The sequence below is a fragment of the Citrus clementina genome, unplaced genomic scaffold (assembly GCF_000493195.1).
Source record: "Citrus clementina cultivar Clemenules unplaced genomic scaffold, Citrus_clementina_v1.0 scaffold_7, whole genome shotgun sequence".
Lineage (NCBI taxonomy): Eukaryota > Viridiplantae > Streptophyta > Magnoliopsida > Sapindales > Rutaceae > Citrus > Citrus x clementina.
In genome coordinates this window covers 1,992,542-2,018,740 of record NW_006262075.1, presented here as the reverse complement: position 1 = coordinate 2,018,740, position 26,199 = coordinate 1,992,542, and the positions used below count along the sequence as shown (strand labels likewise).

The following is a 26,199-nucleotide window of genomic DNA, read 5'->3' as shown; positions in this document are numbered from 1 at the left end:
GGCGCACTGAAAAAAAAAAGTGTTTGTGTATTTTTGAAAAAGGCAAAACAAATAGGTGGGCGATTGTAAATTTCCCTTCATATTATTTGCCCATTTCTTCCTACATTAGTTTGCATTTTTGCTTTGTTAAAATTTCCAGAGCAGTTCTTTAGTGTTGATAATTTCAGTGAGCCATGATTCTGTTGGATCTATCACATTATAAGCTGTCTAGGTGACTAGAATTTTTGATAACTAACACTTCCCCAGATATGTTGAAGGTGGGATGGGTTCAGTATCCATGGCCATCGGCAGTGCTGCTCGGGAAGCTGGGGCTCATATCGTGACAAGAGCAGAGGTATTTTTGCCCAATATCACTTCTTTAGCCTTTGTGATCCACCTCATTCCTTATTATTGATTAAAAGGTACTCTATGAACTTGTATGTGCTGACTTTGGTTGCATGAACATGTGTAGTTTGGTATCAGTCCACACCAGAATAGGTGGGATGAATTCTGGAACCTGCTTGAAATAAATTGAAACGTATGTTTGAAGGATCATACTTAATTGAGACAATTTAATAGGAGAGTCATCTCAGCCTCTTGAAATCTTTTTCAAGAATTAGATCAATTTTACATGGTGTATAATTTAATTCTAGTTAGATCTTGTCAAAGTGTATGTGTGCTGCTCTTTTTTATGCATTGTGCTGCTCATCTGTAGAGCAGAACCCCCAGGGCTGATTGCTCTTGTTTTCTCTGGCTGGTGACCATAGAAACATCATGCAGTTGATGAAATTTGGCCTATAATACATGAATGAAGGGGAACAAAAAGGAATTGATCTGGAGGAATTATTTCGACATCATTTTGTATAGCTTTAAAGTAACGCAAAGTTTTCCACAGCATGTGCTTATACCTGCTTTGGCATTTTTCTGGTGGGAATAAAAGGATTTTGCAGTTAAAAAGTTGAGAACTCAATGAGAGTTAGCTACATGTAACAGAACTGCATTGCTAGTAAGGAAGACTAATCATGGGAACTAGCAGAATGTTAACATTGTATTAGGCAGCAGAGGGATGGTCCTGAACTTAAATGATTAATTTCCTGTACTCTTTGCTTGCCTTTCTGGGAATTTATGAACATGTAAAAGTTTGCTGGTTTAATTTTGAATTGTTTGTGACTTCCTCTCTTATTGCAGAATTATTTAGCATTCAAGCTATCTTAGCGTCTTTAGTTTATGGTTATAGCTCTGGAGTAATTTATGACTTTGTCCCTAAACTTTTTACCTTCATTGGTTATCTATATTGTATATAGTCACTCGTATAACTTATATTTTTATTTACTTACTTTTTTAAAGGTTTCACAATTGATGATCAACGATTCTGGCAGAGTAAACGGGGTTAGTTTCACTATAACATGCGCTCAATGAAGCGGATTTTGAAGTTTGGATCGGACTAATCACATATCGGACACATTGCTAATTTTATGTAGGTGCAATTAGCCGATGGTGCGCAGGTTCATTCTTCAATTGTTTTATCAAACGCAACCCCATATAAAACTTTCATGGTAAAGCGTTTATACCTGTAACTTGTTAACAAATACAAAATTTCTTGTGCAGCATCAACTTGCTGCTGCAAATTGATTTTGATTGTGATAATAGGCTGCGATTTTCTATCGCAGGACTTGGTGCCTGGTAACATTCTTCCTGATGATTTCATCCTTTCCATTAAGCACTCTGACTACAGCTCTGTAAGTCTTTGACAATCTTTTTGTTTTTACTTTAATCGATATTTTTTTCTCTTATTGTACATAATCTGCTATTTTGTCAATTTGGAACATTAGGGTAGCATCCATACGGAATAATTTATTCCTCTGTACAAGTGAAGCTGGCTAATGGCATGCAGCTGTATGTTAGTTCGGAAGTTAAAGGGTAATTGGACTGTCAGTTCCAAGTTGAAGGAAATCATTGTGGTTTTATTCTATATATAAATAATACTGGTAAATAATGCATTAGCTATGTGTTGAATTCTGAAATTTGTTAAAAGTGTAAGGTGCTTCAAAGCCATACCTGCGTTGTGGGTCTTGTCCTGACATTTTTCTTATGGGGCCATGGAAAAAAACTTTTAAATGGTTGTGTCATTTCTCATTCTTCAACGTACATTTCTTGTATGACGGTCTTTCATTGGAACAGGGAACTACAAAAATAAACTTAGCTGTTGATAAACTGCCCCAGTTTCAATGTTGCAAATTAAGTCATCCTGATCCAGGTCCTCAGCATGTGGGTACCATTCATATTGGTTCGGAGAGGTATGATACGGTTTGGTTAACTTGTTGGTTTGACCTATGTGCTTATCTGTAAGAAGCCTATCGTTGGAAGGGCAAACCTGATTGGAGAGAAAAGATGGACTCGAGATAGGAGTCTGATTTTGATTGATAGAATGGCTCTTATTGCTCGTTGTTGATGATAAAATCAAGTGCAATGGATTAATTTGCTTCTTGATTTACTAATATGTGGTTCCACTACACAAGATTTTACGATCACTTTCTTTCTCAATCTCTCATAGATCTTATTTAATTGTTTTAGAAACCAGCTTTGGTAAAACAGAACGCCCAAATATCAAAATACCTTGGCTACTTCGCCATTGCATGCCTGCTTTTACATTTCATTTTGAACTTTAACATCATTAAAACCATTTAGTGTAAATGACATCGGCAAATCTTAGATCTGGTTTATTACTGTTATTAGCATGGAGGAGATTCATTCTGCCTGTCAAGAAGCTGTTAATGGATTACCATCAAGAAGGCCAATTATTGAAATGACGATTCCTTCTGTACTTGACAAGACTATTTCTCCACCAGGTATCAAACATAGGTTTTTATGGATTTAGTTGGTGTTGGATAGTTTTTTGTTCATGGTACTTTTATCCTGCAAAAAAATGGAACGTATTCGTCATCCTTGTGGTTTTTCATGTTATCTGCAAAAAGTATAATTTCTCTACTACGTTGTAAATTAAAAAAAAAATTCTCTGTTTGCAGGAAACCATGTTATTAACTTGTTTATTCAATACACTCCTTATAAGCCATCAGATGGCAGCTGGATGGATCCTGCTTACAGAGTGAGTAGAACTGATAATTTAAGTCTCTCAGTTTGAAGCTTCATAGCATGTTAAACTTGGAGATGTTTTCCAATTGTTATTCTGTAACCACTTCATAAATTTTGGAATGTCTCCTTTTCAGCAGCTAGCTGGTATACTAACCCTATATATATTTCACAAGGCAAGGTTAATTGATCTAATATTTTCCCAGTAGTCCTATATCATCCATTTAATTTCTACTGCAGGATTCATTTGCAAATAGATGTTTCTCATTGATTGATGAATATGCCCCTGGCTTCAGCTCATCAATTATTGGCTATGACATGCTGACACCACCAGATCTTGAAAGAGAAATTGGACTGACAGGTACTTCAGTACCGCAACCTTCAGGATCCTAGATCACAAACACACAGATATAAAATTAATATAATGAATCACACTCAGTCCCCGATTCTTTAAATGAATATTTACAGGAGGAAATATCTTTCATGGTGCTATGGGATTAGATTCTCTCTTTCTCATGCGACCAGTAAAAGGATGGTAATTATTACAGCCTTTGCTGTGTGACTGTTATGTTTATATCTGGCCAAGTTTAATGCAATTTTTTTTTTCTGTTAATTTTGGAGTATAGGTCAAACTATAGGACTCCGCTGCAAGGATTATACATGTGCGGGAGTGGAACTCATCCTGGGGGTGGCGTGATGGGGGCACCTGGCCGTAATGCTGCTCGCATAGTTCTTCAAGATTTAAAGAAATCATTGAATTAATGATGCTTATGACTTTGATGTTGTTAATTAAGCGCATCTTTGTCAACAAACCAAATAAATGGTGAAAAATGAGATTGGAAAAAGAAAATAATCCTGTGGTTTCACCAGAACTATTCAATGATAGCCAAGTAATACTAAGAACAACCTTTTGTTTTCTGTTTTCAGTTTGAAATGATCATTGTTCTATTTTGGTGAAGACTTCTATTGAAACAAAATATAAAGAACAAACTCATTTCCGGAACAAAGGACAAACTTCATAATTGGTAAATATGCATAATTTAATATATAGGAGTTTTTACATTATCATTTTCTTCCACAAAATCTATTTTGAATGCAACCTCCAGCAGTCCGGCTTTTGCTAGTAGCCACCAAGCGTATCTTCTTATTGTATTGAATCCAATTATTAGTGGTCAAAGAAGTAAAATCTTCACCAATTTTAGAAACACTGTATCATATTGACAGCTCAATCTGAATCACAGCTACCCACCCTCTCAAACACAAATAAGTTTTGAAACTGAATGTAATTGCATTTCAAATTTCAAATTGTGACATTGATTTTTTTTAACAGCTGCATTACTACATGCTACCGACTTCGCCAACCAGAAACAGACTTGGAGACAAGTGCGATAGCGTTTGAGGCTGATTCCAGCCTGCAACATGCAGAATCATCTATTAGTTATAACATAACAAAAGTGGGCGAGTACTAGGCCCGAAGAAAGACAAACAGGTAGAGGGAGAGAGAGGGAGAGCACTTTGATATTTCTTCAACAGCCTTGATCACTTCTATAGAACTTGTTTCCAGCACTTGACCTCCAAAAATAATCTCATCAAGAATAGTGTGCAACTGCCAAAATATAGTAAATTGTAAGAGCTTACTATAAAAGAAAGGGAGTGCTTCGGTCCCCCTCTAAAGCAATCACGTAGAAGCCCATTATTTTCTGGTCAAAGACCAACAGACCACATGTTCCATCAGTATTTCACGTGGATGTTGCAATACAACTCCCAAAAGCACATCAATATGGTTGAAAAAACTTAAGTGAGGAAAAGTTGCTTCACAAAGTGACTCAATATTTAACTAAATGCTTAAATCTAAAATAAGTCAACAGGCAGTGAAATAATCTTTCAGGTATCAACTAGACCTACTGCAGAGCAAAAGGTATCACTAACTCATAAACATAAAAATATCTAAGTGTTTTCTCAACTAAATCTCCCATGCCTGTTAAATCCAACATAGAGCCTTCAAATTTGAACCATATAAAGAATTCATATTTCAGGGAGCATAAGAGTTTTTTTCAAAAGAAGAAAACAAGATAAAGACTCAACCTTGCTGTAGTTGTACACAATGTCGAGCTCACATACATTTTTGAAGCATTTGTCTAAAGTCTCCACGAAAACTGCAGTCATCAGAAGTTTTAAGTGACACAAATTATCCAACCTCGTAAAAGGTTCAAGAAGAAAGTAGTTTATATAATCAACAAGCTATTAACTATATGTTGAGTTGATTCCATATAGAAGGGACACAAATCAACTCTGGTCTATTGCTACATTACACACACTTTTATGAAGATGATCAAGGAGAATTCATTACCAAGCTGATAGACCAGAAATTCCCTTTTTAGGTCTCAACATTATAGCCCATATACTATACTACTGAAGTCTTCATTCATAATAATCAACATCCAAAACTTTTTCCTTGAACAAGAAATTTTAATAACCTTAAGTTAAGGCAAAACAGAATATCCAAATGTGGAAGTTAAACAAAAACACTTATAGAATGTACCTTGTATAAGATCAAGCATAGCTAGCTCATTTTCAGAACTGTCAAATACGAAGACGAAGTACAGAGTTGCAAAGTGCTTATATACAAGGCGTGTACCCTGCTAAAAGCATAATTAAGGAAAAGAAGACACCAAATGATAAAATACATCAACCGCTTTTACATATCTTAGGGAAAATAATTATGAAAACAAATTGAAATGAAAATCGAAGATTGAAAATGAAACAAGAAGTGAATATACCGGGCCGAAAATTGAATCAGCCTCAACAAAATTGCTGACATTATCAGCTCTACCGCATAAGACTGCATGAATATCAAAACGAAAATAAATAAAGAAATGGAAGATCAATCATACAAACAGTCGTGTTGCTGAGTGCCAGAGAGAGAGCGAGAGAGACAGACAGACCTCCGAAAACGCTGCGTATTAGCTCTTGCTGCTTCTCCACGGGCTGAAATTACGAAATTGATTATACAACGACGCAACTGATTGGAGGAAAAATTGATAAACAAAAAATGTAATGGTTTGATAGAGAACGGAAGACCTGAAAATCGTAAAATTTCGCGAGGCGAGGCTTGCCCTGCGTGTTCATAACCATCACCGATTTTATCATTTTTATTCCTTTGGCTTTCTATTCCCGCTCCAAGCAAGTAAACTACAGATCGACTGATCAGACAGTGATCAATGGCTTCCTTTCTTTTTTTTTTTAAATATACAATTTCGTCCCCTTAATTTTGAGAGACAGGCTTTAAAACATCTTATAGAAAGCATTATAAAACCAGCAATTTTATTCACTTCAATACTTAATTCTTAGTTAAGTGACTAATAATTTTCCTATAACCACTCCATTTTTCATAATTAAGAAAATTATTCGTTATAATGTCATAAAATAATATTTTTAAAGAAAAAATATTATGAGTTTTAAGTCATGGAAAATATAGATAGAAAAAAAAAATATAGATAATAATGCAGATTTTAAAAAAAAAATTCAATGAATTTTTTTAATAATAAATTAAATCGCAAATAAGGAAAGCTTATGGAAATATTTCAACTCCCAAGTAATATTTGCTCGGGTCAAGATTATGGAAAAGAGTAAAACAATCGCGATACTAACCGGGTCATAAAATTATTTCATTCTTATCAACAAAATAGAAAGTAAAAAATTAATTCTTTCATTAAAAAAAGGGAATCAATTAGTTATACAAAAAAAAAAAAAATTATATAACGTTGATTATAAGAGTTTAGTTTTTTTAAGTTAGAAATATTTCTCAAAAAAACATTTTAATTTGTTAACAAAATTAGATTAGAAAGATAAAAATCTAAAATTTATGAACAAAAAAAAGTACATAAAACACAAGTACCATAATATTGTTTATTTGTTGTATTTTTTATATAGGTTTTGTTTGGAATTGAGAAATTATAGTTACTGTAAAAAAAAAAAAAACTGTAACTATTAAACAAAAGTTAATAATATGTAATTAACATAATTTTTAAATAGTAATTTTGATAAAATTATTAAAGATATAAGCGTTTCATGGTACAAATAAAAAATTATATCAACATAATTTTTAAACTACATCAGCTGATGTTTACCAAATAATTTAATACATCAATTTTAATTTCAAATTGGACCATAGTACCTCTGATATATACTATAATTTTTGTGATAGTAAGATAAAAAGTCAAAGCTGAGATTTATTATAGATTAATATAAGAAATTTTGTTTTTGGAAAAAAATTTAAAACATATTTTTTTTAAATAATAATAGCTGACTACCAAGAAAATACTATCCAAATAGAAATAGAAGAAATTTAAGGAAGGCCAATTAAATAATTATTAAAAAAATTATTACAAAGAAGATAAATTATAATAATTTGACGTACATATTTAAAGAAAAATGCTTATAAATTAGAAGTATTTAAATTTAGGGAAAAATCAATTCTCATCCCTAGGGTTTCATACAATAGTTCATTTCATCCTTGCTTTTTAAATAATAACTCAAAGCATCATTTTATTAACTCACTATTAGTTAAATACCGTTTGTTAGTTATTCATTGAGGGTAAAAAATGATTTTCTATTAAAGAGAAAATTAAAATAATAAATAAAAGTTGACATGAAATACCGAAAAAAGATGAAAACTTCTATTTCAAACAATTATTTTGCACTACTCTCTATTTTGGCGGCATGAAAAACCCTATAAACCCGAGATTTAAGTATAAAAAAAAATCACAATTTTCATATTCGTATAAGTATACTCTTTAATTGCACTGTGAACCAACTTAAGGAGAGTGATAAGGACTTGAGGGAGATAATAATGGTCAAAGAAGAGTGGTGGCAAAGCTCAAAATAAAAATTAGTTAAAGATTAAAAAGATTTTCAGCACATGCAATCACATAAAAATTGGTTGTATTTTTGAGTTTTTCTTCCAATGATTTAAAAATATTGTGTTAGTTACAATTTGTGCTTATGGTGATTATTCAATGGCTATATTAAACTATTTCATCGTTGATTTCATTTAAGAAAAAATTAATAAATTTTACATATTTTGTAGTGTTATTTAATTGTATAAAAAAATATTTTAATATAATTTATACCACTTTAATAAAAAATTATATTTTACCTTCAATGAACTACTAATTAACAGCATTAAACTAATGGTGAATTAGCGAAATGGTATTTTAGGTCATAATTTAACAAATATGAATGGAATAGACTATTCCATGAAACTGGATGAAAGTGACTTTTTCCGTTAAATTTGACATGTACAAATACACAAGCCCTAACGACACTAACGAGCCATTTAAGGAAAGCGATATTTACTGGCATTTGCGGCGCATCCCAAGGTCATAAGAAAATGGCTACTCAGGAAAACGATGAAGACGACATGGAAATAAATCCTGCAAAAATGCTGTTTCCAGCTGATGAAACACATGGAAACGGTCCTTTGCCCATGGCCATGCTAACGCAGGACACTTTGACTTCATCCTCATCCGAGACCGAGCAACATTACATGCCCTCGATTGAGTCAACGCTGGTCATACGGCAGCTGCCGTCACAGGGCCTTTCCTTCAAGCTCTGGCCCGCAGCCACCACGCTAGTTACTCTCCTAGACCAGTTCTGCAGTCACCCTAGCAACAGCCCCCTCGCCTCCAGTTTATCCAACGGTTGCCAGCTCAACATCCTTGAGCTTGGTTCGGGCACTGGTCTCGTTGGCATGGCTGCAGCGGCTATCCTCGGGGCTAAAGTCACGGTCACCGACCTCCCTCATGTTTTGACCAACCTCCAATTCAACGTTGACGCCAATGCTGGTTTGATATCCCTCCGCGGAGGGTCCGTCCACGTTGCGCCTCTTAGGTGGGGAGAGGCTGAGGCTAATGACGTGGCGGTCGTTGGACGGGAGTTTGACGTTATACTTGCCTCTGACGTTGTGTATCATGATCACCTCTTTGATCCTTTACTTGTAACGCTACGTTTGTTTCTGAATTCAGGCGAGCCTGAGCCGAAGAAGAAGATGATGAGTTTTGTTATGGCTCATTTGAGGAGGTGGAAGAAAGACTCGGTGTTTTTCAAGAAGGCGAAGAAGCTGTTTGATGTTGAGACCATACACGCAGATCTTCCGTGCAATGGTGCCAGGCTCGGTGTGGTTGTTTATCGTATGACTGGGAAAGCAAAAAGTTCTAAATCATCAAGTCAGTGTAGCTAACGCAAATTTAAGTATGCGTTTCGATCAATGCTCCTTCCCTCCGAAATACACTTGAGTCAGAAACACGACACAACAACAAAAATCTCATCGAGTTCTCAGTTTGAAAACAATATCATCAATCCATATCATAATAACATGATAATTTTACCCAAAAATGCAGATATAAACATAAATTTATTGCAGCGTTTTCCTTACAACATGCTTTAGATGAAAAGGCCGGAGAGAGAGATTTTCAAACTAAAGAACCTCACAGACACACACAATCTACAAACCAATACCAAGCTAACTCTCAAGCCTGTCATGTATATCAATATATATATATATATATACACACGCGCGCCAGCAGCAGTTTCCCATTTCAAAACAGCATCACTGGTATTGACAAGTGAAATGTATGCACACAGGTGGCTACTCAAAATGCTTCAGCGTGAAAAATATTTCTTTACAGCAGCACTCCCATAATCATCATCGCTTCCTTAGTGGTGAGCCTTTTGCCACAGCTTTCATACTTTGTGAATCTCTAAAGCAAACGAAGTGCACTATCGTTTTCCCATTAGGATAGACTGCAAAAACACTAGTTCCTATTTTCTTGCTGCAAAGCGAGCACATACTGTCACTGGTGATTTTCACTACTGTTTTCCTCTGGTTGTAGAGTTCATCTTTCACCTGTTCAGACAATTCTTCAATTAGATAACTAGATTGGATGTATATAAGTTAAGTTAGAGCTAATCAGAAGCATGCGCTATCAGCCATGTCATTGTAAAAGAAAAAACTGAATTTCTAGTAACTCATTTGCCAATTAAAACTCAAAGAAGAAGAATTCATGCTACCTGCAGGTTCTCACTCTGCCTCAGACTCTTAATCACTGAAAGGTTCCGGTGGGCTTCACTGGATTTTCTCAAAAGAGGTTCAAGAAATGGAAGCAAGTTCTGCACGTAATACGAAAGAAGCTTACAAATAAAATACTACTGCCCAGCATGGATACACAAGGATTAAAACACATAGATGGTATTGAATCATTTACACATTCAATAAATACACTGTCGCTACTTCCTCACTATCTGGAAACTCTGTTAAAGAGGCTAACTGCCAACATGAACTAACATACAAAATCTACTCGCATATAGAACCGTGAGATAAACACAAGGTCTATTTCAGCAAAGAAATCATTACAAACAGCAGGAACATACAATTCTTAACAACAAAAACTATACCTGTAGTTTAGTTTCTCTTGGCAGGAGCTTGAGAGCCTGAGCTCCATTGATTCTATCCCACCTTTGGCTCAACAGATCAAGGACCTGATCAATCATGATAGTAGAATCTCCCTCCTCACTAAATTCTTCCGCATCACCATCACTCCTGCCACTGTCAGTGCTGCTGGGACTCATTCGCATATCCTCAGCGCCCTCTATGGAAGCAATTTTCTTGGTTGTACGTCCTCCTTTAACCTTGACTGCAGTTACAGACCCAGCCTTTGGTATGGTTGTATTCTGAGATGATACCAGATTTGTAATTTGCTTCTCGAAATTCTTGGTTGCCATCCTTGGATTCAGATATATTTGCAGAAGCGTGAGATAAATATTGCCAGAAGATTTTCCAGATGGTTGATGAGCTATAGACTCATACACTCGATCACAGTAAACTAGTGCCAGTTCAGGTACACAAAGCTACAAAAGTTAAAAAAAATAATAATAATAATAAATAAAATAAAATAAAACCAACTACAATTAGAAAGTAATCATAATAATGCACCAGAAATCAAGAGAAAAATGGAGAACTAGGATTATGCTGGAGGAACCTTTCCCAATCTTGAAAGAGGTAATCAAGCGAAAAACAAAGAATTAAAATTATGCCGGTCAAACCTTTCCCGCTCTACAAAGCGGTAGTCAGAGTTTCAATAACTTTTTTCTGTGTTTTACTTCCCTCTTAAGGATGAGAGGTTCCTACAAAGAATCCCTTCCATATGTATGACCTACTTGGCATTAACCTCAGTAAGGACGAGAAAAACAGTTTTATTATGGTAGCTTGGAGTACCCTCCAATTTATGTGCTTGATTTCATGTTCTGTTACAAGTGGTTTTATATCCATCGCCATTCTTCTTATCAAGAGAAAAACAGGTTGATTAATCAAAAATACCTTATGAACATATAAAGATAAGGCAAGCTCATGTTGGTTCATTTTACCCAACAGTATTGCACGCTCTTCATATAAAGCATCTGCTGGAAGACGTTTCAACAAAACCTCAGGATTATATCCTGAGATACTCTCCAAAGCAGACAATAATTTCTTCCTTGTTGGTGAATAAGCCTTCTCATCCCATTTCTGTTGAGCACTAAGGTCTGAGTACCAATCAAGTACTTCAGAAAGATAGATTTGCACCTACAAGACATAATTAAGATAAATCTCAGCTAATTATCAGCAGTCATGTCATAATCACCATTGCCTGCACCAACTATGTCCACAGTCAGATACATACAAAACTTATTAGTATCTTTTTTTTCGTTCAAATCCTGAACCGAAATATCATAGTTTTTTTTTTTAAAGTTACAAAATCAAGAACTCTCACCATTTCATTTTGTAACTTTTCAGAGATTGAATTTTCATTCATGGCAAGCATAAGCTCCAAGTATCTCCCTTGCATGCTAGGAGCATACTGCTTCAAATAAGAGTTGACCAAGTCTGATGGAATATTCCCAGATAAAAATAGCTCAATGGTTTGCGTTGGACAGCTTTCAAGAACAAGCATTGAGAATTCCAGAACAAGCATGGGGTCAGTCCCACAGAGTGGCTGCAAAAGAAAATCCACAGAAACTAGTTTGGTATTCCACATATAAAGGCTCTAGTCTCACTCATCACTCCAGTTCCTTAGTTTCTAGGAACAAAGATTCACCCAATATAAAAGCAACCTCACTACTGGATTCCAATGCAATACACATCAAATATTTTGGTGCTATGGTTTGATTTTGTTAAACTGCAAACAGGATACAAGTTATCACATAAATGAGAATATTTACCTTGAGATATTCAATAATTGACTCAGGATTGAACTTTTGGGTATGCTCGTCCTGTGACTGATTCGATTTTGATTCTTCAACTAATTCATGCAGAAGTTTAAGAGCTTCACGGTGCCTTGCATTGGACTTGTAAAGCTCCAGCAATGCAGCATAATGGTTCTTTTTCTGAAGAATCTCCTCGCATATTTTAACATCACAGTAGTTAAGACCTTTCAGTAATTCTAAAGCCGCTGAAGACTGTCCAGTAAGAAGCAGAGCTTGCAGTAGCGCTGTGTCCAGTATTGCTGCCATCTCCCTAGCACCAGAGTACATGGGGATGGTACCACGCCCCTAAAGGACCAAAAAAATATTAGATCCTAAACTTTTTGTGTACTGGAAACTTGTACAACTGAAATAAATTATTTGGAAAAGCTTTTTATCATGACAAATCGTCAAAAAAGACTCAAAAAATGTAAACATTTAGTACAGATAAGTGTCAATATCAATGCACTCATTAGTGCATCTACATCATTTTACCTAAATCTGATCCATACTAATTTATCAATTATAGAATAAAAACTAGCATGATGCGACATCATCCAGCAAAGAAGAAGCAATATTCACATTCAAAGTAAAATATAAACCTAATATCATGAATAGCAAACATATTATACAGGGCAATGACATTTATTTAAACGTAATATCATGAATAGCAAACATATTATATAGGGTAATGACACACGAAATTTTGAGAAAAGTATACTAAAGGAAACTAGTAATTCACCTTGCTTGATTTCTTAAACCTGGTGGAATCATGAGATGTAAAGTTATCTCCCACAGCATCTAAAACAACCTCTTCCGTTCCCTCAGCAGTGGCCTTTTCAATTATACTGGATCTCTTCTTTTGCAGGAACTTAATGAGAGCCATGAGAGTATTATGACTCATTTTCTTGGATTTAAGTGTTGCATTTTCATCCAATTCTGATAGCTGTGCTGGAGGGGAGGACTCCATATCGTCTGACATCCCAGAAGAACCTCTTGAGAGACTTGGAGCATCAGAAGAAATGTCCAACAGCCTTTCTGGTTCAGGAACCACAGTTGTTTTAGGAAGCACAATAGATGGATACAAAGAAAGCGCATAGGTAATATCCACTTGAGATGCCAAGAAATGTTCCATGGCCTCCTCATAGCTCCCGGTGTCAAAAAGGTAGTGAGCAAATCTGTAAAAACAGTAACAAACTAAATTAACACTAGTTTATGGTTGAAAATGTACAAGCACGAGGACCTATAGTCCACTATTATATACATCACGAGCAGATGAGAAAAACAAAAAATCATACAACCATGCATAACCTGAATGATTAATCAGCAAAATATGCACTGCACATATATGATGTACAACGGAATCCATCAGCCACCATATAAATGTAAACCTTATGTAGAAAAGCATAGATCAATTTTTTTTTTAATTGTTTAACCTAATGGAAACCCAACCCCCTCCCCACCTATGTAAGCAGGGCTCGAATCCCAGACCTACTGTTTCCAAGATAAGAGATTTTACCACCTCAATTAGATGGTACCCACAACAATGCAAAGCAAAGCAAAGATCATAATATGTCATTTTCTGTTTTTTTCTCTAAGCAAGCATACTTATTATTATAAACAATAAAATTCTATTATAAAGATATATTATTGTAGAAAAATAATAGTAATCAAAATTTCAAAAATTGAATCTATTTAATAGAATTCTAATAAAGATAATATAATTATCTGATAATTAATATAAGTGTGTATGTGCGTGTGTAATTCTTCTTTAATGTCGTGTGTAATTCTTCTTTAATGTGGATATCCTCACTTTAACAAAGTGAGGATGCTAACTGAAATACAAAAAAAAAAAAAAAAACCACAGATTTTAATACATTAGAAACTCAGTTTTTTGTCTGTTAGTGCATTAAAATATTAGAAATAAATAGTAATATAACAATAATTAAAAATAAAAATATTGAAAACTATTCAATAATGAATTGCAATTAATATTGAAGTTCAATATCTACTTAGTAAATTGATTTTAAATGGTTTGGTACTGGAATTTGATGGAATTACCCTGAAGAGAGTATCTGGCCTAACTTTAGATAAAGAATTTCCAGACATTTCAACGAAAAAATGTGAATATAATCGAACGGTCAAATTTCTCTCTACCAAGGAGAAGATGCCGGTTTGATTCCCTCTATCCGCTAGGGTAAAGTAATGTAGTTAATAGGGATGATTTCTTATAGTTGACTGTGATAATATAGTGCCTCTATCTTTCCACTCCAACAGGGAAAGAAAAACGTGTTAATTAATTATATAATTAACATTTAACAGGATTTGAACCCGTGACCTAAAGGTTATGAGCCTTACGACCACCAGTTTTTGCAACAGCTGTAATGATGCAACAGCTGTAATGACATTGCACAATGAGTAGAGTTGGATTTAGAAATGATGCTCAAGATTTTGATAAAAATGTAACTTCAAAAATCCAGCAAGAAAAACACCAGCATTTGGCTGCACCCAAATTTTGAGAAACCGGCTAAAATTTCATCAAGCTCTTTCCTCAGCCCAGCAGAGCCAATATTATCCATCCATGGCTACCCAAAAGGAAGATCAGGGCACTTGGGCCAGCCAATAAACCCGCAATGCAATCAATTAAACTTTTAAATCAAGTCAGGTTCCGGGCATGGAGTTTATACATCATAATAAATTCATGATGCAGTTTGATAAATATAGAGCTTGGTTTGTTCTTTTTGCATGTTCAGTTGCAGTATACAAAACTGTACTGCAAAATTGATTTGATGTATTACTGTCTCATAATTTTTTTCTTAAAGAAGGTGTGAAAGTTGAGAGAGCGAGAGAGAGAGAGAGAGAGAGAGAGAGAGAGAGTGAAGAGGGATATTCACCTTATGTGAATTGATCCCTCCTTTGCAGCTCGAAGGCTTGCATCTTCTGGTGGAAGCAGCTTGCACAAGGCCAAAGCCTCCTCAAAATCCCCAGATGCTGTCAATTGTACAATCTGCAATTCATTAACAGACAAAAATTCTTATGCAATTCTTGAAGCAAGGTATTGTGTTCTTTCTACATTAGACCACCAAGTCATGGCCAAAAGCATGATAAAGCAACAAAAGACATAAATGGCAATTATAAGACTATAAAAAGAATTATTCTTAATTCACATGAAATCTTATATCAGTCCAATTTGCTTTTACAAATCCTATGTCTATCTATACATAACATTGACCTTATCAAGAGTACTAAGATACCTGTGCGCCAAGAGGGACAGGGAAGAGCCCAAAAATAGAATTTTCTAATGCAACAATAACAGCATTGCTGCTTGGAATAAGATGCCGGACATTTTGGAGAACAATTGTCTGTATCAAAGCATACGGAACTCGAAGAGATCGAACCTGTAAAAGAGAATAGCAGAAACGCATAAATGCCAAACTTCCATCAAATTAAAGAAAATGAACTACCATTTAGTCAGACTACCTCAACACGTCTAGGTAACAAAGCAATTGCATAAGGCTTTTGGATGATAACAGCGATAGGTGCCTCTGACCAGCAAATCCTGTCTGCCTGAAGAAGCTTACCATTTTGGTCCACAAATACCCCAATGTTCTCCTGACAGCAGTAAGAAACTTTACCTTAATAACTCTCAAGCAAGATATTGAACTGCTGTATAAGTTGATATCAGAAATCAATATTTGTTTTGCATACAGTAAATTAGGAATTTGAGATCCCCAAGCAGCGATTAATCATGGGTGCATTCATTCTAAATACACACGGTAACGAGTTTGTTCATTAATTCATCGTAAAATGGTTTTCTATTCATATGCAGTTCAAGGACATTTTAACATACAAGAACAGAGAAGCAGAACATAGGAATGTCTATAGAAAGGAAAGCTTTCATAGACATAGCAACTAGCAGGAAAAGAAATGAATTGTTACTTTTTTGTCTGCCAAATTTAATCTAAACTAAATATAAAAACTATAAAATATAAATTTGTTTTGCAGCAAATGATCATCAAAGACAAGTACCTTTCCAAGAAGGAGTTCACCAGAAAGAAGCGAGACCACTAATGGCGGTCCAATTCTCCCAGAAGGAAACACCTCAGACAATGCACCATTTGTCGCATTCAGTATCATGTATCCTTTCCTAATTGCTATACATATATTTTCACCGCACCAAGACATAGACTTCACAGTATCTGGTACTCCAAAATCTTTTACCTCTACGAATCCTCGCCCCCCTAGAGCAACACATACAGATTAACCACAAATACATTTTTGAACTTCAACTTTCCACTACAAGCTGCAGCTGAATTAGCAAATTCTATTTTCACATCAATATTTGAAAAAATATATATATATCATTCATTCCCACATCTAAGCTGCAGCTGCTTCTTCCTGGTGGGACAAAATCTAAGTGAATAGCGATAAAAGTTTCTAACAGTTGAATTCACTCAATATGCCTCAAATTCTCACAAAGTGTGACTGATAAGAAAAATAAGGTACAAAATCTAAAATTTGACAACTATTGTTATTTTTGAAAAGTTTCTTTCTCTAAATTCTACAAATGATCAGAACCAAAAGATAAATTAAGGTAAATACCATCATGTCTGAAAATACAGACTCTCTTTTGCCTGGCGAAACACAAAAAGCCTCTTCGATCGTCCCATGAGTACACATTAGCACCTTTGGCTTTAGTTAACACAGCGATTGTCTCCAAATTGGGGAGCCTATGGAAAGCAATCGATTCAGAGAGCGATAAGAGGAGCTGTCTAGAGGCCAATACCTCCATTGACAAAATAGGCTTCTTCGAGAAGCCAGAAATGGTTCTCTCAAGCTCGTATGATTCCTTGCGGAGAGACTGATAGTCGGACGGTGGAGATCGGTCGGACTCTGAGGACCCTGGACTGTAGATTTTGAGAGAGCCATCGGAACAGCCAAGGAGGATTTTCAAGCCGTAAGATGCGACAGCATCGATTTTTGGCGAGCAATTGCTGATTAGCTCCAGCGAATCAAAGGCATTGTGTACCATTATTGGCCCTTTTTTTTTTAATTGTTGTTCGATGAGATTTTCTTTTTCAATCTTCTTTCACAGGGATTTTTCCCTTTATACAACCCACCAAACTTTGGCCATTTATGATAATATGCTGTCACAGTTTAAAATTATGAACATATGCTGATTTGATATTGATGAGTACAAGCACTCTTTCATTCATTCCACAGACCAGTGATTGTCGAGTACTTTAGGCAGAACGTGTTTAATGAAAGAGTGCAGTCTGATGTTTGGCTGCATCAATGGCTGCATTATTAGTTAATAAATAAAATAAGTTTTTAATTTAATATTCTATTATATTTTTATTTTTATATTAATTATATTAAAAATATAATTACATGAAGTATTATTTAAGTATATTATTATTATTATTATTAAATTTAATATAAGTAATAATAAACATTAAATAGTGTATAAAAGTACAATAAAATGTTACATTATGCCATTATATTACAATAATTAATATATAAAAATTAATTATTTTTAAATAGTTTAATGTAACTAATAATAAGTACCTAAGTATTAGTAAATTTAAATGATAATAATTTACAATTAATAGTAACATAAATAATGATATAAAAACTATATTGTAGCTTAATACATCATTATGCAATATAATGCATTATGTCAAACACACCATTAACTATATTGTACTAAGGTGTATTGTATTAAATTGTAATGTGCATATTAGATTTGGTATAGTATGAACTGTATTATATAAAATAATATGATTTTATATTAATATAATAATTAAATTAATATTATTAAAATTTATGATTTTATTTTTGTACTATGTATGATAAAATACTATAATATTGTTAATAAATTATATAAAAATATTTAATATAATTTATATCTATATATTAGTCATTATAATATAGTATAACTTAATATTATAAGGAAAATTAGTATTATGTAGTAATATAATATATTATATTATAAACAATATAATATTAAATTATAAATTTATTTTTATTTATTAATGTGGAATATAGTTGTTTAATTTAAATGATTTTATGTAACGAAAGTAAAATAATGTATTATCATTTATATATTAAATATTGAGGTTTATTATTATTTTATATTGTTATTTAATTTAAATTTTATTATTTAGGTATAAATATAAATTAATATTTAATTGATTTAATTTATATAATTTTTATAATTTATATAATTTACTGAATAATAAAAGTTAAAATAACTATATTTAAAATATAATTAGTATTTTAATGCAATAGCCAAAACCCCACTCCTCATAGGTTTATTTATACACCTTTCACTGTATTAATCACTTTTTTAATGCAGTGCAATATAATTAAAAACTGCAGGTTAGCGTAAAAATAATATTTTAATATAATACAATGCAGTAAATGCAAGCTGCTAAACACACCATCAATAATGAATTTAGTTTAATTTTATAATTTAATACCCAAATTAAACAAAACAGTCAAGTAATCAAGTAATGAGTACTCTAGTCAACTGGGCGTCACGTATTTACAAGAAAATTCATCAAAATTAAAAGTTTTGTAATATATAAGTGCATCGAAATGATTTCTATATTTTATTATTCTACAATAATGCGGACAAACACATACACATGCATAGTTTCATGTATTAGACATCTCTTATTAATCTAAACTAACGAGATTGCTTCTTGAAATCTTGTAGAACGACATGAGCAGCGTTGCGACCAGGTGCACCCATTACTCCACCTCCAGGATGTGATCCGCTCCCACACAAGTATAACCCTCTTACCGGAGTCCTGTAACCTGACCTGTAATTTTAAAGAAAATGATTTCTGTCTCTTATTATAAAAATTTCATGGATCATCCCCAGTTGTTAAGCATTACCATCCTTTGACAGGTCGCATCAAGAAAAGGGAGTCCAAACCCATAGCACCATGAAAAATATTTCCGCCTGTCATGGACGGTCAAGATTTAGTAAACTCAACAATGCAGTAAAAAAGTGTAGTGTTTAGCTAAAGATTATGGATATTCATCATGTCAATTTCCAATAGGCACTACTTACAGGTCTACGGCTGGGAAGTCAAATTACCTGTAAGACCAAATTCTCTTTCGAGATCAGGTGGTGTCAGCAAGTCGTAACCAATTACTGATGAGCTGAAGCCAGGGGCATATTCATCAATCAAACTAAAACATTTTTGCCCGTATGATTCCTACAGAGACAATATCAATTAGCTCACAATGCATCTGTTTAGTTTTGCTAACAAGCAAGAACATGACAAGTGTAAAAATCTTCTTCTAATGTATCAAATAGAAATGCAAACCGACAGTTGAGAGAGTACCAAAGCAGTGAACAAGACAAAAAATTGAACTAGTTGGAACTGCAACTCACTCTGTATGTAGGATCTTCCCAGCTACCATCTGAAGGTTTATACGGTGTGTATTGTGTGAATAAGCTGACAACATGTTTACCTACAAGAAAATGTGCAGATCATTCTTCTACAATCATAATTTAGTTAGGTAAAATAACATACCTCATAGGTTGAACACATAATATGTAAGTAAGAGCATTATCTACAACTTGAAAGTATCGACAAAGTGTCCAATTTATTGCACTTTCGTTTCTCTCCTTGAGAAAATTATTTGCAGTTTTTTTACCTTTTTTTACCTTCAGTGAAGAAAAAATAGCAGTTGTCCAAGAAAACTGAGGCAGGCAAAAGGAACTAAGCCCTTACCAGGCGGAGAAATAGTTTTGTCCAGTGAAGAAGGAATTGTCATCTCCATAACAGGCCTTCGCGATGGTAAACCATTCCAAGCATCTTGACAAGCTGAGCCAATCTCTTCCATACTTGACAAATGAAATAAATAATCGATAATGAGCAGTAGCAGTATCACACTCTAAAATTAAACAATTCAGTTCTAAAACCTGTGCACGTAACAAGCTGGTATCAAATTGGGAGATTGAATCTCTAATTTTCAACATTATTTTAATCCAGGCATATAACACAACAATACCACTTGCAAAAGCAGGCATAACCAGTTATAGAAGTAGGTGCAGGCAATTGGACAACCTCATTTAAAAAAGAAAAGAAGATCCCATGCAATACGTTTTAAGCATAAAAATAAAAGCATACCTTTCACAACCAATGTGTACAGTGGCTGTATGATGAGGGCCCACCTCAAGTTGGCTTGACTTGAAACAATGAAATTGTGGCAATTTATCAACAGCAACATTGATTTTCGTAACTCCCTGATTTAATCAGTAGATCTTGATTAACAAGGATTGAGAATCCATTAATTTCAAACCAATGAAACAATAGTGATGAATCAACAACAACATCTTAAAGAAATAATGATTCAAAATTACAAAGTAATCTGAAATTAGAGATTGAAAAATGAAAGGGGCATAAAGTTTAACATTTTGCCGGGCATCAGCAATAGAAGCTATTAATTAAGCAATCTTACAGAGTGGTAGTCTGAGTACTTAATAGCACGAAGAAAATCATCTGGTAAAACATCTCGAGGAACCAATCCCTGCACTAGAAAAACTTAAGTTTTGAGAGGAAATATCTGATAGTAAGGAAAGTTTGTACAACATGAATCATCACATTAATCTTTAATCAGACATAACTTTTGAACAAAAAGATTACCAGCAATACACTTCTTACCATGAAAGTCTTATAAGGGGTTGCATTTGACAAAACAAATGAAGAATGAACTCGTGTCCCATCAACTAGCAATACCTAGTTAAACAACATAGTAAATTATCTGATAGTCTGATTAAACCTTTAGATCAACTCAGTCGACGCAATGCATAAAGTGAACCAACCCCATCTACTTCACCAGAGTCTCCGATCATTATTTGTGAAACCTGTATGCAAAGATAAAAAGTTCAAAACCCAGGAACATAAAATCTAATGAAAAACCATAGCAAACTATTCAAATAATACTGTGGAAAGGAATAAAGACGAGAGGAAATTAAATAACTCATTAAATACACAAGAGTGGATCATTAAAAGGTCAAACTCAAAGAAAAATACATTGCAGTTATATTCACATCTTCACTCCAGACCAAGGCTCCAGTATTGCATAGGTTAAGAGGTATGCTTGAATGAAAGAGTTGTGTAAAAAATAATTAACACAACATGAGGAAGAACACTAAACACACCTCTGTATTCACTAGAATATGTGCACCAGCTTTGGTGGCAGCTTTACTTATGGCCAAGGATACTGAACCCATCCCACCTTCAACATGCCTACAAGGAATGTAACTCTAGCATGAAAAGCTCATTTTACATACTATAACTAATATATTTCAGCTATATGCTGGTTGAATTAAATGTTCTCGCTAACCAAAAAGCATTTGTTATACTTTAACTAATTCACACCCCCCCCCCTTTTTGTGGGAAACCTGGATGGTACGAGGGGAGCTTTATTGATAAATTGAACTTCTCTCTCTCTCTAACTATTCTGTCCATAGCATTATGTTATTTAAGTGGATCTTGTACAACCCTAATGTAATATAATATGCACTCAAGGAAAACAAAAAATATACTCAAATCCATTCCAAGGAAAACAAGAAATATACTAAAACCGCATGCTAAGTTCATGGAATTTTTAATGGAATTGGAAAAGGAAGACAATTGAACTAAAATCATCTGTTCGAATTTTTTATGAATCTGTTCAAAAGCTTTTGTGAAGCAATTGAACTAAAATTATCTCCTTGATACATAACCTCTTGAGGTCATGAAATTCAAATAGTTTGACACTACCAATCATAAAAGTCGACGTGTGTTGTAGACCAGGTGTTTCCAATTTGTTGCAAGGAGTAGTAAGATACTCAATCATATAGAGAAGTCCAACCCAATCATAACATAAATAAACTTGTTAACTTACAATGATGTAAACTCACGCTTTGCCATTTACAACTGTCTTTTAACCTTGTTATTTTATTCCACAAATTATCCCAATTCACTACTAATATCCTCTTTATTACAGATCTTGAAATGGAGAAGTACTGAATTGCTGGAACCGATCCATCATCCTTGTATCATATCAAGGGTGATTGAGAGAAAAATTTGGAACATGAGTTAAAAGCCTCAGGTGATTACAAACATCCAAGCTGGAATAATGCATGGGATAGTAAAATAGATCTAATTTTGAACTTGACAATTTGTACCTTACTATTTTGCAGTTTACAGTAGCATCATTACGATTTACATCAACTTCACAAATGAAATACTTACGACCAAAGGTTACGATCACCATCAGTTTCACCCATAACATGATGCAGCAGCACGTATCCACTCCCGGGTGCATGGATACTTGCCTAGAATAATTGAGAGTGCCAATTGAGCAATGTACAATTAATTCAGTAGAGCACCACACAACCCCAGACTCCGGATTTTGAGATAGATTGACACTGAATCTAACATCAGTCAGTTTAAACCAACATCCTTTTGTATTTTTTCAGTAATGCAAAAAAAGATCTGAACCTTAAAAGAAAGCAAGGTGAAAGGATGATCATCCTCACACCTAAATGTTGTTAATACTTAGAGAAACGGGTGTAGATAGATAATAAAAAACATCAGTGTGTGAAACAATTTCATAAAATTTAATTGTATCATTCTACTAAATCAAAATGAAATCTAACTTCAAATGAGGATAAAAAAGAGAAGTCCTACCATACTCCCAGTGATAGCATCTGCTGCCACTGTTGCCTTCAATACATCACTCTGTATTTAGCAAAAGATAAAATCAGGAAAATCAAGAAAGACAAAATAAAACAAACACCCCCACACACTCATGAAGATCAAAGCACTTGATGAATTTAATCACTAATGGTAAATTAGTGGAATACAACAACATGTAACATATAAAGAGATAACCAAAGAGCGACATTCAGTAAGAAGTTTCATATTCATGACAACACCCTCATCACTCTGAAACCAAGCTTCAATTCATTCATCTAATAGTAAATTTGTAACGTAAGCAGAGGAAATTCCATTTGCAGGAATAATTTTTAAATTTTTCAGGAAAAAAAAAAACACATCAATAACACTACTGACACAAATTATATATTGCGCTTCAAATGCAATAGTTGTATGGGATCATACACCAAATATTCATGTCAGAAACACCTTCATAGTTTCACAAATTTTGAAGCCTAGTATATAAGATTTAAATTACAAGATTTATTGAATAAAAGAACATGACATTGAATTTATTCAAATCATTAAGCTATGACAACCTCAAACCACTTGTTTAAAATCTTTGTCGTTGGGGACAATAGGATGTCCATAAAATCCCTATCAAAATATTACAAAGCTGAGTGTTAATAAATCATTATCATATAGTTTTCACAACAATCAAAATGACACATGTATGCATTTACTTTCTTTTCTTTTTTTATGAAGTAAATAACATTTGTGGTCCAAATGATACATACACCAGATCCTTTTGGCCTAACGACAAGACATGCCGCAGACAACGCGCCCAGAAAACTGATTTTTGCATCTTGTCCCTCAGTAGATCATGAAAGGATAAATCTCCATGCAAAGCTTCAGGTGGAGGTGAATCCAAAAGAAAATCCATGATTTTACAGAATTTAGAAAGCTCATTTTCATATCTGTTAATTAGCCAGGAAAAGGGGGGGGGGGGGGGGAATTACCTTTCAGAAGAGACATTTAATAAATAAATAGTCCATACACAACAATCTAACAGCAAAAAATAAATTCAAAGAACCTTGGATATGTATCGGCATCACGTTTTGAGAATTTGGAAATCTCTGAATTATTCTGTTGATCATCAAACCCCAGGAGAAGGTAAAGGCCATCAAGACATGGTGTGAACGACGTCGCAATTGGCTTTAACAACTTTAAGCCATGTTTTTTCAACTCTAATTCCCTTCAGGTTTTATCATTTTAAAGCATTGTCGATTCGATTAGCAATATAATGTAAAGAAAATGTGGCAATACACGATCAGAGGCGTTTTAATTACTAAAGTGTGGAGTGGAACCACCTAATGACCGAGGGGCGGAGCAGGCTTTGAAGGTAGCTGCAGCGAGAGAACTTGAAGCCAGGGATAAGCTCTTCAGTCACGGCTGCCCCACCGATGACGTGGCGCCGCTCGAGCACGGCCACTGAGAGGCCTCCGCGAGCCAAATAAGCGGCGGCTATCAAGCCGTTGTGGCCTCCGCCGATCACCAGCGCGTCCCATTTCTTACCCTTTAACGTCCGTGTCAAGCTAACGCCGTTGCTAAAGCTCCTTCTCCACATTTACTCCTCCGTAGGAGACTCGAAGTGTCACAATGCGCGACAAAATTTTGAGTTCTTACGTGGAGGGAGTGCTGGAGTCTAGCAAAGTTGAAATGGACCCATTTGCGACAGTGGATTAATACTGGGTTGAATTTCCAATTATCCCCACTATATTCAAACCGCTCCATTTACTTTTAAAAATTTTAAGTTACGCTTATTTTTATTCTAAAGATTATTAGATTCGGATCGAATTCACTACTCAGATGTATCTAATTAGATTTCAAATTATGTGGATTGAAAAAAAAAATCATTTGAATCAAATTCGAACCTCAAAATCAATTCGAAATAAATTGAAGGATGATTATCTCAAATGAATTTAAGTTCGGATGAATTTCGATTTAAATGATATTTCAGATTAAATTCGAATTTAGAGTTTTTTTGACAATTTTCACATAAAACTCACTAAATCTATAGTTATTTTTATATTTAATTATTATTATTATTTTTTAATAAGTAATGCAATCTGATCCGATTGTTCATATCAATCAAGAACTAATCCGATCTAAAGAAAATATAATGGGATGACATAAATTATATGCCAACATATATGGTGCAATATCCAATACTTACCCCTACAAAAGGTAAGGTAAAAATAAGGTGGATTGATGAATACCTTTTTCTCTTCTTAAAAAAAATGGCATAAATTGAAATTTTAAAAAATATGGCTATCTAAACATAGGAAATTAATCAAAAACTAAACTTTAGCATTGTGGGATTTAGTAGTGTGCTCCTGACTTTACTTCTCTGTTGACAACGACGTTCTGTTCACCGTTGGTCTCATGGTCTAGTGGTTAGGACATTGGACTCTGAATCCAGTAACCCGAGTTCAAATCTCGGTGGGACCTTTTTCATTTTCCCTTCTAGTTTTACAATCAGGCTAATTAACAAGATGAGTTTTCTAAGCTGGCTAACACATGAATGCGACGCAATTGATATGATTTTTACATGTGATGATTTTTACCTATTAATTTACTTAGGAGTGGCAATAAAGAGGGGAAGGGATTGACCGTCCCCATCCCCAAAGTACTGCTTAAATCCTCGTTATAATTATTTGAGGGAAGGAAAGGAGAATCCCAAATTAATAAAAACAGATTCTAAAAAAATTTAATTTTTAAATAACTAATAATTTTATTTTATAAACTTGATAAAATTATATTATAATAATAGTATAAATCATTATACCAAAACAAAAATATCAAAATAAACTAGGTCGAAAAATATTTCCATCAAACAGAATTAATATTATCAATATTACAACATAATCCATATGTGACTCATCCACAAAATAGAGGTGTTATTGTCTATATAATTGAGGCATTGACAAATTTTATTCAATTCTTTACATTATCTCTCATTGATATTATTCTATATATATATTAGGGTTTTATATTAAAATATATTTACTAGGAATTATTAAAAAAAATAAAAGCTAAAAATGGGCACAATAGAGAGGGGATAGGATTTTCATCTAATTCATGTCCATTTCCCGAATAAAATTGAATATTAAATGTTGGGCTTAGC

General features: G+C 34.0%; 5 protein-coding genes and 1 non-coding gene across 8 annotated transcripts in view; 3 read left to right on the top strand and 3 right to left on the bottom strand.

Annotated features, from left to right (window-relative positions):
• Positions 1-3,987, top strand: part of LOC18037014 (pyridine nucleotide-disulfide oxidoreductase domain-containing protein 2) — an 8,027-nt gene extending 4,040 nt beyond the window's left edge. Inside the window, exons 7-16 of the mRNA XM_006425615.2 lie at positions 247-334; positions 1,327-1,368; positions 1,461-1,535; positions 1,650-1,718; positions 2,161-2,276; positions 2,716-2,828; positions 3,006-3,085; positions 3,310-3,430; positions 3,538-3,604; positions 3,696-3,987. Of these exons, the coding sequence (XP_006425678.2) occupies positions 247-334; positions 1,327-1,368; positions 1,461-1,535; positions 1,650-1,718; positions 2,161-2,276; positions 2,716-2,828; positions 3,006-3,085; positions 3,310-3,430; positions 3,538-3,604; positions 3,696-3,831 (907 nt within the window). The 3' untranslated portion in view covers positions 3,832-3,987. The remainder of the gene's footprint in view (positions 1-246; positions 335-1,326; positions 1,369-1,460; positions 1,536-1,649; positions 1,719-2,160; positions 2,277-2,715; positions 2,829-3,005; positions 3,086-3,309; positions 3,431-3,537; positions 3,605-3,695) is intronic.
• A 76-nt stretch (positions 3,988-4,063) lies between these two features.
• On the bottom strand, positions 4,064-6,434 carry LOC18037003 (AP-3 complex subunit sigma). Its single transcript, XM_006425613.2, has 7 exons — positions 6,151-6,434; positions 6,015-6,057; positions 5,850-5,911; positions 5,612-5,708; positions 5,155-5,225; positions 4,584-4,675; positions 4,064-4,481 (listed from the first exon to the last, which is right to left on the bottom strand). The coding sequence occupies exons 1-7, from the start codon at positions 6,217-6,219 to the stop codon at positions 4,415-4,417; spliced, it is 501 nt and encodes a 166-aa protein (XP_006425676.1). The 5' UTR covers positions 6,220-6,434; the 3' UTR covers positions 4,064-4,414.
• A 1,982-nt stretch (positions 6,435-8,416) lies between these two features.
• LOC18036996 (protein-lysine methyltransferase METTL21C) lies at positions 8,417-9,411 on the top strand. Its single transcript, XM_006425612.2, has one exon. It carries the CDS (start codon positions 8,462-8,464, stop codon positions 9,308-9,310), a length of 849 nt encoding a protein of 282 aa, XP_006425675.1. The 5' UTR covers positions 8,417-8,461; the 3' UTR covers positions 9,311-9,411.
• Positions 9,412-9,418: 7 nt separating this feature from the next.
• Positions 9,419-17,617, bottom strand: LOC18036995 (vam6/Vps39-like protein). Of its 3 annotated transcripts, XM_006425611.2 has the most exons (12): positions 16,948-17,617; positions 16,375-16,586; positions 15,826-15,957; positions 15,600-15,743; positions 15,240-15,352; positions 13,088-13,523; positions 12,325-12,654; positions 11,877-12,098; positions 11,447-11,689; positions 10,525-10,977; positions 10,141-10,239; positions 9,419-9,976 (listed from the first exon to the last, which is right to left on the bottom strand). In XM_006425611.2, exons 1-12 carry the CDS (start codon positions 17,375-17,377, stop codon positions 9,776-9,778), a joined length of 3,015 nt encoding a protein of 1,004 aa, XP_006425674.1. In that variant the 5' UTR covers positions 17,378-17,617; the 3' UTR covers positions 9,419-9,775. The 3 variants fall into 3 exon arrangements, with proteins under 3 accessions (XP_006425674.1, XP_006425673.1, XP_024036249.1); XM_006425610.2 differs by lacking the exon at positions 10,141-10,239 and having other exon boundaries at positions 9,476-9,976; XM_024180481.1 differs by lacking the exon at positions 16,375-16,586 and having other exon boundaries at positions 9,582-9,976; positions 16,948-17,122.
• Positions 17,618-18,893: 1,276 nt separating this feature from the next.
• LOC18036989 (pyridine nucleotide-disulfide oxidoreductase domain-containing protein 2) lies at positions 18,894-24,740 on the bottom strand. Its single transcript, XM_006425609.2, has 16 exons — positions 24,383-24,740; positions 24,106-24,267; positions 23,810-23,989; positions 23,612-23,669; positions 23,046-23,096; positions 22,608-22,690; positions 21,530-21,617; positions 21,191-21,232; positions 21,030-21,104; positions 20,827-20,895; positions 20,496-20,611; positions 20,097-20,209; positions 19,754-19,833; positions 19,454-19,574; positions 19,249-19,315; positions 18,894-19,172 (listed from the first exon to the last, which is right to left on the bottom strand). The coding sequence occupies exons 1-16, from the start codon at positions 24,637-24,639 to the stop codon at positions 19,037-19,039; spliced, it is 1,698 nt and encodes a 565-aa protein (XP_006425672.1). The 5' UTR covers positions 24,640-24,740; the 3' UTR covers positions 18,894-19,036.
• A 711-nt stretch (positions 24,741-25,451) lies between these two features.
• On the top strand, positions 25,452-25,523 carry TRNAQ-CUG. Its single transcript has one exon. It is a non-coding gene; the product is annotated as a tRNA-Gln (tRNA).
• Positions 25,524-26,199: the final 676 nt, after the last annotated feature.

Bases quoted from the DNA above. Each gene is read 5' to 3' on its own strand.
- LOC18037003 (XM_006425613.2), bottom strand. From the start codon at position 6,219: ATGATAAAATCGGTGATGGTTATGAACACGCAGGGCAAGCCTCGCCTC. The intron at 5,709-5,849 runs GTATATTCACTT...TGCTTTTAGCAG, and splicing joins CTGATTCAATTTTCGGCCCG to GGTACACGCCTTGTATATAA. The intron at 4,676-5,154 runs GTTGAGTCTTTA...ATATTTTGGCAG, and splicing joins TTGTGTACAACTACAGCAAG to TTGCACACTATTCTTGATGA.
- LOC18036996 (XM_006425612.2), top strand. From the start codon at position 8,462: ATGGCTACTCAGGAAAACGATGAAGACGACATGGAAATAAATCCTGCA.
- LOC18036995 (XM_006425611.2), bottom strand. From the start codon at position 17,377: ATGGTACACAATGCCTTTGATTCGCTGGAGCTAATCAGCAATTGCTCG. The intron at 15,744-15,825 runs GTAGTCTGACTA...TCTCTTTTACAG, and splicing joins TGTTACCTAGACGTGTTGAG to GTTCGATCTCTTCGAGTTCC. The intron at 12,099-12,324 runs GTAAATATTCTC...TTTCTTTTGCAG, and splicing joins CAATTATTGAATATCTCAAG to CCACTCTGTGGGACTGACCC.
- LOC18036989 (XM_006425609.2), bottom strand. From the start codon at position 24,639: ATGTGGAGAAGGAGCTTTAGCAACGGCGTTAGCTTGACACGGACGTTA. The intron at 23,670-23,809 runs GTATGTATCATT...ATATTTTGATAG, and splicing joins TTAGGCCAAAAGGATCTGGT to GGATTTTATGGACATCCTAT. The intron at 20,210-20,495 runs GTATGCTTTTAT...TCATTTGTCAAG, and splicing joins GTACACATTGGTTGTGAAAG to TATGGAAGAGATTGGCTCAG.